Below are 10000 nucleotides of genomic sequence, written 5' to 3' on the forward strand. Positions count from 1 at the left end.
GAGAGAGAGAAATGGAAAGACAGGGTTTGAGATTTCGGGGGAAGTCATGGGGAACAAGCTTTGTGTCTGTGACAGTGTACGGTAGAGAGAGCAGAAAGGCAGAGACTCAGATCAACATAGGGAGATGAGGGAAAATAGCTCGAGCGCAGAGGGGAAGAGGAGAAAAGTGGAGGGAGAGAGAGCAAGGGAGGATAGCAAGGAATTTGAACGGTGAAAGAGAGATTGATTGATCAAGGGAGCCAGAGAGAGACAGAGAAACAGCGAGAGAGAGGGAGACAGTGAGTGAGAGAAGAGAGAGAGAGAGAGACAGAGAGAGAGAGAGAGAGAGACAGAGAGAGCGACAGAGAGTGAGAGAGAGACAGAGAGAGAGAGAGACACACAGAGAGAGAGAGAGAGACAGAGAGAGGAGGTGGGTGAGAAGGTGAGAAAGACAGGGTGGAGATAAAGACATTAAGTGAACGCAGTGTACACTCCACTATGAGTTCAAATGGCCGCGTTATTGATTTATACAGTCATCCACTTGCCATCCCTGTATCAGATGGTAAATTGTCTGCGATGGAGTCAACAGTTTGTTTACACTAGCTGCTCTTCACTCTCTTTATAGAATAATACATTCTATTTGATGTTTTCTCCTCCTGACTATAATGTGGTATTGTGCTGTAGTCTGCAGTTTGCAGCTGTTCAGAAGTGATACAGCTTGCTTATAAAAACCTACACTCACCAAGCACTTTATTAGAACACTATACTAATACTAAGTAGGGCCTCCCTTTGCTCTCAAAACAGCCTGAATTGTTCGTAACATTAATTCCACAAGATGTTGGAAACATTCCTTTGAGATTGTAGTCCATGATGACCTGATCGCATCACGCAATTCCTACAGATTTTTTAGGTGCACTTTCAAGCTGTGAATCGACCGCATCTCAAAGGTGTTCTTTTGGATTCAGATCCGGTGACTGGGAAGGCCAGTGAAGAACACTGAACTCATTGGAGGAGAAGTGGTGGTCTAGTGGATAGTGAGTTGGACTTGTGATCGGAAGGTTGTGAGTTCAAATCCCGCCTGAAACCACACCACTACTAGTGTGCCCTTGAGTAAGGCACTTAGCCCTCAGTTACTCCAGGGGGAATGTCCCTGTAATTCGTAATTGTAAATCGCTTTGGATTAAAAGCGTCTGCTAAATGGCAAAATTATTTATTAATTATTATTAATTATTAATTAACTCATTGTCATGTTCATGAAAAATCAGTTTGAGACGACTTTTGCTTGACATGGTACATAATAATGCTGGAAGTAGCCATTAGAAGATGGGTAGAATGTGGCCATGAAGGGATGCACATGGTCAGCAACAATACTAATAGGCTGTGGCATTCAAGCAATGATTGATATTATGTGTTAACTGGCCCAAAGTATGCCAAGAAAACATTCCCCACACCATTACACCACCTCCACCAGCTTGGACTGTTGACACAAGGCAGGTTGGGTCCATGGATTCACAAATTCTGACCCTACCATCTGTGCGGCTTAGCAAAAATGAGAAATCGAGATTCATCAGACCAGGCTACGTTTTTCCAGTTTCAACTGTCCAGTTTTGGTGAGCCTGTGTCCTCTGCAGCCTCAACTTTCTGTTCTTGGCTGACAGAAGTGGAATCCGACGAGGTCTTCTTCTGTTGTAGCCCATCAGCCTCAAGGATTGTCGCGCTGTGCATTCTGAGAAGCTTTTCTGCTCACCACAATTGTACAGAGTGGTTATCTGACTTACTGTAGTCTTTCTGTCAGCTTGAACCAGTCTGGCCATTCTCCGTTGACCTCTCCCATCAACAAAGCGTTTCTGTCCGCAGAACTGCCGCTCACTGGATTTCTTTTCTTTATTGTACCATTCTGAGTAAACTCAAGAGACTGCTGTGTGTGAAAATCCCAGGAGATCCCAGGAGATCAGCAGTTTTAGAACTCAATCCAGCCCGTCTGGCACCAACAATCATGCAACAGTCACTGTTCATCACTGAGATCTTTTTTTTTCTCCCATTCTGATGGTTGATGTGAACATAACCTGAAGCTGTTGGCCCGTATCTGCAGGATTTTATGCATTGCGCTGCTGCCACACGATTGACTGATTAGATAATTGCATAAATGAGAAGCTGTAGTTGTTCCCAATAAAGTGTTCGGTGAGTGTATATGTTTTGGGACACCAAAATCAGCCATTAAAACACCTCCTGTATCACTGTGACAGTGTCCTGTGGTGTACCTGATTGTAATTATATCGGACAAGTAAACTATGACAATGATACATAGAGTATATTAGATTATACAACAGTTAGTTCCGACCAAGTAATTTGATTGGACAAGAGGCATTCCATGAGTGCTGATATACAGTATAACAGCACTGGGACTTTTAACTATAGGTATCACTCCGAAATGACCGTTAATAGCTAGCCTGCAGATGTTTGTGTTCAGGTTACTAGGCACGTTGCGGAACTATTTTTTCTTGACGGAGCCAAAATAAATGATTAAATAAACAAGCAAATCATAATCTGTTGTCACTTATTACTGTTAACTAATCAATTGTGCTGTAGAACTGTTGTATAAAAGCAATATCACACTCGAGGTCGTGCTGTTATACTGACAGCTGTTATACTGACAGGCCTGCGGCCTCGTACCTACAACCGAATCACCGCCGTGCTGATATTCAGTATAACACACTCCCTCTCGTGTGATATTGCTTAAGTATACATAGAGTATACATAGAGTATACTTCACTGCTTATTGATGACCCACATGCAGGCTTTAGTGCTGTCACCGTCCTGTCCTGAGCTGGTGGAGCGGAGGGGAGGCTTGTGGAGGTAGAAATGGGAGGACGGGCTCATTGTAATGCATAGCATGGCTGACACGCTGCTGTGTTTATTTTTCAGGAGGTCATTGAGGCCATAGCAGAGTGTGCCTTCAAGACCTCTCCATTCCCGGTCATCCTCTCCTTTGAGAACCACGTGGACTCGTAAGTCAACAGCCCTCTTTACTCCGGCTGCTCAGGGTCTAGTCTCTGTTTGTTTATGTTATTGATTACTCTCTACACAGATAGGGGGTATTACCCCCCATTATGGGGTTAGCTCCAGCTAACAATTCAGTCAGCATTATAGGGTTAGCTCCAGCTAGCTCCATCCAGCCTCCACCTATGTGTAAATCCACACATACTGTATCAGATCTGTTAATACAGGAGTAGGGGCTTAAAAAGGAGGAAGGAGACAGGGCTTGGCCATAAAGCTATTGTACATACTTATGTTAGTCAAATGGAGAGGATTGTAATGTTTTTAATGTGTGTGTGTGTGTGTGTGTGTGTGTGTGTGTGTGTGAGTGCGTGTGCGTGTGCGTGTGTGTGTGTGTGCGTGTACGTGCACGTGTGTGTGTGTGTTTGTGGGTGTGGGTGTTGACTCCCAGACCCAAGCAGCAGGCCAAGATGGCGGAGTACTGCAGATCGATATTTGGAGACGCGTTACTGACAGACCCTCTGGAGAAATATCCTGTGAGTACTCAAGACACACTCACACACACACACACACACACACACACACACACTCAAGATTATCAATTATTGTCCTGCGGCAAGGGAAATGAGACATTATCACCGAGACGAGAGCACTCACGCTGAGTGAACACAGATACACACAAACGCAGACACATTAAATTCCTGATTTTAATCATACACTTTCACAAACAGAAAGAGGCACTCCGTTTACACGCACGCAAACACAAACACAGCCGCACACACACACACACACACACACACACACACACACACACACACACACACGTCTAGGTCATGGCAAGGTGAGTCTAGCCTTTCATCTGCCTGCAATCATGTCTATGTCCCTCCATCTCTTACTATCACCTACACAGCTAACATGGGCGTAACAGCATGCAGAGGACACTCCCAATGGAACTTTTGTCATGACCCAGGCTCGTGGATCGAGACAAAAAGGGGAGACCACACCTCAGAATCGATAAAAGAACATCATATTTATTAACTAAATGTTGCTCACAAAAACGGGGATGAGGCGTGTCCATCAGTAATGGAAGTAAATGGTAAATGGACTGCACTTATATAGCGCCTTTTTCGCTGCTCCAAAGCTGCTCCAAAGCGCTTTACAACGGCCTCTCATCCTCCCATTCACACATACATTCACACACCAATGGCGGCAAGCTGCCATGCAAGGCGCTGGCCCACTCACTGGGAGCAATTTTGGGGTTCAGTGTCTTGCCCAAGGACACTTCGACATGCGGGCTCGAACCGCTGATCTGCCAACCTTGGGATCATTAGACGGCGACTCTAGCTCCTACGCCACAGCCGCCCCTGGAAGTGAATGAATAATAATAATAATGCCACTAATAGAATCGCCACAACATAACAAAATGTCCACGTGGAGAGAGGTCTCCTTGATGAATGGGGAGTGCCTGCTCTTATAGACTACCCGCCAGGTGTAGGCAACTCGGCTGATTAGGGCAGCCGGACAGGAATATTGGTCAGCTTCTCCTGGAGAGAGAGAGAGAGAGAGAGAGAGAGAGAGAGAGAGAGAGAGAGAGAGAGAGAGAGAGAGAGAGAGAGAGAGAGAGAGAGAGAGAGAGAGAGAGAGAGAGAGAGAGAGAGAGAGAGAGAGAGAGAGAGAGAGAGAGAGAGAGAGAGAGAGAGAGAGAGAGAGAGAGAGAGAGAGAGAGAGAGAGAGAGAGAGAGAGAGAGAGAGAGAGAGAGAGAGAATTTGAATTTTAACGACACTTTATTTATCAATTATTCCGACATTACAGCAGAAAACATTACACAATTAACTGTACATATCACTCGTCTTCCTGTCAAGGAAAACTACAAACGACTTGATACACAATTTTTAAACACACAACAAAACAAAAAGTCAAGTCAGCTCAGTTGCCAATGCCAGCTCATCCGCTATTACAGAGCACAACACTCCCTCATGTGCCCATATAATGGCGAACTGATCCAAATTGTTCATAGCTCTGTAATAGTTAAAATCTATGCCCAGTCTGGCCTTGATCATCTTTTTAAAAAGACATACGGCGTCATGATCCGAGTCCTGTTTTACTTTGTTTCTCCTACTGATATACACAGCCATCTTTGCTCTCCCTAAAATGAAATTAAACAGATGGCACTTGTTTTTTTCTTTTTTGCTGTATTTAAAACCCAAAATGTACCTCTCTTTTGAGAACACCTCTTTACCAGACTGGAAAAGTCTCTTTAATAACCCTAACAAAGGCAACAGCCTGGGACAGTCTAGAAAACAGTGAAACACTGTCTCCCGTTGCGCACAAAAAGGACAGTCATGTGAGACATCAGGGTTCAGTATGGAAATAAAAGCATTAATAGCCACTATGCCATGTAAAACCCTCCACTGCAGATCGCCAATTCTTTTGAATAATGGTGGTTTGTACAGTGCTCGCCACTCTGGTTTCACCTCATCGCTGAGACCAAAGTGTGCTCTCCAGGGAGTATCACCTCTCCCGTTGAGATTCTCTTTGTGGAGAACCTTGACCAACAGTCTGTACATACATTTACCTTTAACCACATCAAGAAACACACCAGAAACATCTCCTATTGCTAAAAGAGGCCCTGTGCAGTTTTTAAAATCAGGCTGCAGCTTAACTGTAGGAAAAAGATCCTCATCACTAGGATGAAGAGACCCGTTTTTGTACTCTGTCAACATGCGACGTTCTATCTCACTGAGCCCCTGCCTCCATTTTCCCAGCATCATGTTGACCATCCTGATGGATTTCACCTCCAAACGCGAAGCCAGGGCAGCAGCATTGTCCATGTTTGCCCCTGTCAGATTCACAACATGTCCCAAAGTGGTGACCTTTGACCTGCAGAGCTGTTCGGAGAGTGTCAGTCCCGGCCCACCAGCTACATCCAAACGCGCTCCCAGTACAACTGGCTCTTTCAACAACCAGAACAACGACTTTGAGTAATCCAGTGGTCCTTTCTTGAACAAACTCCATGTTTTAAAAAGCACACGATAAAAAACAGGTAGAACATTTTAAACGAGCACCGCTAAAATCCATTAAAAACAGAGAATTCGACAGTCCCAGTCCTCCAAGCCGTTGTAGTATTGCACAAGCCACCGGCCTCCACACCAAGTCTTTTGGCCCATAGAAAAGTCTCTGAATGAACTGGAGTCGGAAAGTTGCACCCCTACTGCACAGGTGCACAAGACCCTGCCCACCCTCCTCCTTGGGCAGGTACAAAACACTCTGGGGCACCCAGTGCAGCTTGTCCCAAAAAAAATCTAAAAAACAAGCTTGAAGTTTAGGGAGAAGGTCTACTGGGGGGTCGACACACATCAGGCGGTGCCACAGTGTGGAAGTCACTAGATTGTTGATTACCAAAACACGACCCCTATACGACATGTTTGGTGCAATCCATTTCCATTTCTTTAAACGACCTTGAGCTATTTCTAGTACGTTCTCCCAGTTTTTACATTTGAAAGTCTCATCCCCTAAAAACACACCCAAATATTTAAACCCTCCCTTCTTCCAATGCAGGCCCCCTGGTAACATGAGTCTACTACTCAAGTTACCTACCATGAGTGCTTCGCTCTTCCCCCAATTGACCTTAGCCGATGAAATCAAAGCAAAACGTCCCACATTTTCAACTAACACATTGATATCCTCCTGTTTACTTATAAAAATAACCAAATCGTCTGCATATGCTGATAGCTTAAAAGGTGCGATGCATCCAGGGACACTTACACCAGAGAGGCTTGCCCTGAGTCTGTGTAGCAGGGGTTCAAATGCCAGGGAATACAGCATTCCCGACAAAGAACACCCCTGCCTAATACCCCTCTGAATTTTAAAAGGAGCACTCAAACCACCATTAATCTTTAGCACACTCTCAATGTTACTGTACATGGCCTTGATCTTGGCTATGAGACCTGGGCTGAAACCAAAAGCCTCCAGAGTTTTCCACAAGTACTGATGTTCAACCCTGTCAAAAGCCTTCTCCTGGTCTATGGAAATAAGACCAGTTTCCAACCCCAAAGCACTAGAGATGTCCAGAAAATCCCGAATCAAAAAAACATTGTCACTGATCAACCTGTTAGGCACACAATAGGTCTGGTCACGGTGGATCACCTTCCCCATTACCTCTCTCAGCCTGGTAGCTAACACCTTGGAGAGGAGCTTATACTCGGTACACAGAAGTGAGACAGGCCTCCAGTTCTTAATCTCCATTAAGTCTCCCTTCTTTGGCAACAGCGTAATTACTGCCCTCCTGCAGCTCAGCGGCAGCTGTCCTCCAGTGAGACTATCTTTGAGTACCATCAGGAGATCCTCCCCCATCACTGACCACATTCTCTTATAAAACTCCACAGGCAACCCATCTATACCTGGAGCTTTCCCATTTTCCATGCTCTGCAGGGCAGTATGGAGCTCATCAAGAGACACATCCGCCTCCAGCTCTGCGCTGGACTCTTTTTCTACTTTTGGTAGACCTTCATAAAAGTCATGCGATACCTCCTGCTCCTCTCCAAGTTCAGACTGGAAGAGGCTACTATAAAATCCAACAGCATGCCTCCTGATGTCAGTGGACTCAGACAGTATATGACCTGTGTCTGAGCGCATGCTGTGGATGAGCCTCTTCTGACCATTCTTGTGCTCCAGACCAAAAAAGAAACGGGAAGATGCATCCATCTCCGAAATGTTTCTAAAACGTGACCTCACCAGAGCACCCTGTGCTGAGATACCTAACAGGTCAGCCAGAGCAGACTTTTTAGCTTTGAGAGCCCCAATATGGCCTCGATCTCCTGTGGATTCTGCGAGCTCTTGAAGCTCCTCCACATCAATCTCTAGAGCCTTCATAGATCTGGCTATGTCTCTAGTAACATTTTGAGTGTACTGTTGGCAAAACTGCTTAATCTTACACTTCCCCACATCCCACCACTGCTGTATTGAGGTAAAACTGTCCTCTGTCTGCTTATGAACCTTCCATAAATAGGTAAGAGCGTTCCTAAAATTTGTATCAGTTAAAAGAGACGTATTAAAATGCCAATAAGCACTTTGTGGTTTCACACACTTGATAAAAACAGAGCAGTACACAAGAGAATGATCAGTAAAACCAACAGGAGTTATATAACAACTTTTAAAAACACTAAAATGGTGTTTAAAACAATAAAACCGATCAAGTCTGGCCATTGATAAAACATCATCCCTAGTATGGACCCAAGTGTATTGCTTTTTCTTTTGATGCATCCGCCTCCACACATCACACAGTTCATACGTCTCAATTACCCTAGAGAGACGACTACGAGATGCAGAGTGAGGCTCTTGGTGATTCCTATCTAAAACGGGGTTTACAGTACAGTTAAAATCCCCTCCCAGAAATACAAATTCTTCATTATCACACCCCTTAATGACATCAGCCAAAGAGTCTAAAAAACACACTCTTTCCAAACCAACATTTGGGGCATAAACAACAATAAATACCATTTTCACCTTCTCATATAAAACTCTTACTTTTAAAAGACGTCCCTTTACCACCTCCTCAATCTCACATGACTGTGGTAAAAAATGACTGGAAAATAAAATCCCCACTCCACCACTATTACTGGTGTTGTGGCTTAAAACTATTTCCCCCTTCCATTCTCTTTTCCAGGCCACTGTGTTGTCCTCAGTGCTGTGTGTCTCTTGGATAAGCATCACATCAATACCCTTTAATTCCATTAATTTATAGAGAGATGCCCTCTTTGCATCATCCCTTGCCCCATTTAGATTTAGAGTACCTATTTTGAATTCTGCCATGATAAAATATCCAACCTGCAGGACATAAAATATCAAAAAGAGACCAGATAACTTAACCCTCATTGGAGATTTTTGTTCTTGCCTTTTGGACAATTTTCTTTAACCGATATATCTCCTGCTCAGAGAAACCTTCATCGTTCATGTCATTGCGTTTCATTAGCCATTTAGCGGACTCAACAAATAACTTAATGTCAGGAAAAAAAGTTTCCACCTTAACTGCCCTTGTGCCTTTCGTATCCTGTAGAAAACCTTTTATTCTACTTAAAGAATACCCATCCCTCCTGTCAGCCTGAGGCTGAGTGGGAGGCAGAGACTCCACATCATCCCCTACGTCAGAGTCCTCACTGTCAATGACTGCCTCTCGCTCTGGTTGGCACTTTTTTGCTCTGGAGTCAGATTGACTGACCTCAGTTTTCCTTTTTTGTGTAGTTTTGATACCATCAGCATTAAGTTCCATTTCCTCCTCATTTGCGTTATCCTCTACTTCTCCAGTAGCTAGACCAGCCCGTTTGCCCAGTCTGATTCTTTCTTCACTTCCGACCCCTGTCTTCTGCGCTCCCACTTCTTCACCCTCCTCGATCACAGTGGCCTTCTCAACAGCCTTCAGCTTCCTCTTCCCCTTTCCCGTTTTTCCTGCCTCCACTACCAAACCTCCCCTTTTCTCCTGCACCTGCTCACCCTGTTCTGCCCCCTCTACCAGGTCTATCCCCTCCTCCTGCTCACCCCCCCCTGTCTCCTCCACCAGGCCTAGGCCTCTCCTCTCCTCCTGCACCTTCTGACCTTGTTCTGTCTCCTCCACCAGGTCTATCCCCTCCTCCTGCCCCTTCTGACCTTGTTCTGTCTCCTCCACCAGGTCTATCCCCTCCTCCTGCACCTTCTGAGCCTGTCCTGTCTTCTCCACCAGGTCTATCCCCTCCTCCTGCACCTTCTGAGTCTGTCCTGTCTTCTCCACCAACCCTTCTCCTGTCTCTTTCTTCCCAGAGGTACTCTCTCGACTCTTGTTGGTGTTTGAGCTACTTGGGCCTGCCCCGGTTGACGGCGGTGTTTGCTCAGTGGACCCAGGCCTTTTATTAGGACAGGACCTAATCATGTGGCCTTCCATCCCACACCCAAAGCATTTCATTGTATCTGAAGTGATGTAAATAATATAATCGAAGTCATCCACTCTAAACTTCATTGATAACTTAAGATCACTTCCATTTTTCAAAATCA

At 45.0% G+C, this 10000-nt stretch overlaps 1 protein-coding gene across 1 annotated transcript in view; it reads left to right on the forward strand.

The window, feature by feature from the left end:
• plcb1l (phospholipase C beta 1-like) overlaps positions 1–10000 on the forward strand; it is a gene marked incomplete at both ends in the record, with an annotated part of 147655 nt that overhangs the window by 101124 nt on the left and 36531 nt on the right. Inside the window, 2 exons of the mRNA XM_080538783.1 lie at positions 2905–2987; positions 3428–3512. Coding sequence (XP_080394909.1) covers positions 2905–2987; positions 3428–3512 — 168 coding nt within the window. The remainder of the gene's footprint in view (positions 1–2904; positions 2988–3427; positions 3513–10000) is intronic.

The sequence above is a fragment of the Nansenia antarctica genome (assembly GCF_963989245.1).
Source record: "Nansenia antarctica genome assembly, chromosome: 1".
Taxonomy (NCBI): Eukaryota; Metazoa; Chordata; class Actinopteri; order Argentiniformes; family Microstomatidae; genus Nansenia; species Nansenia antarctica.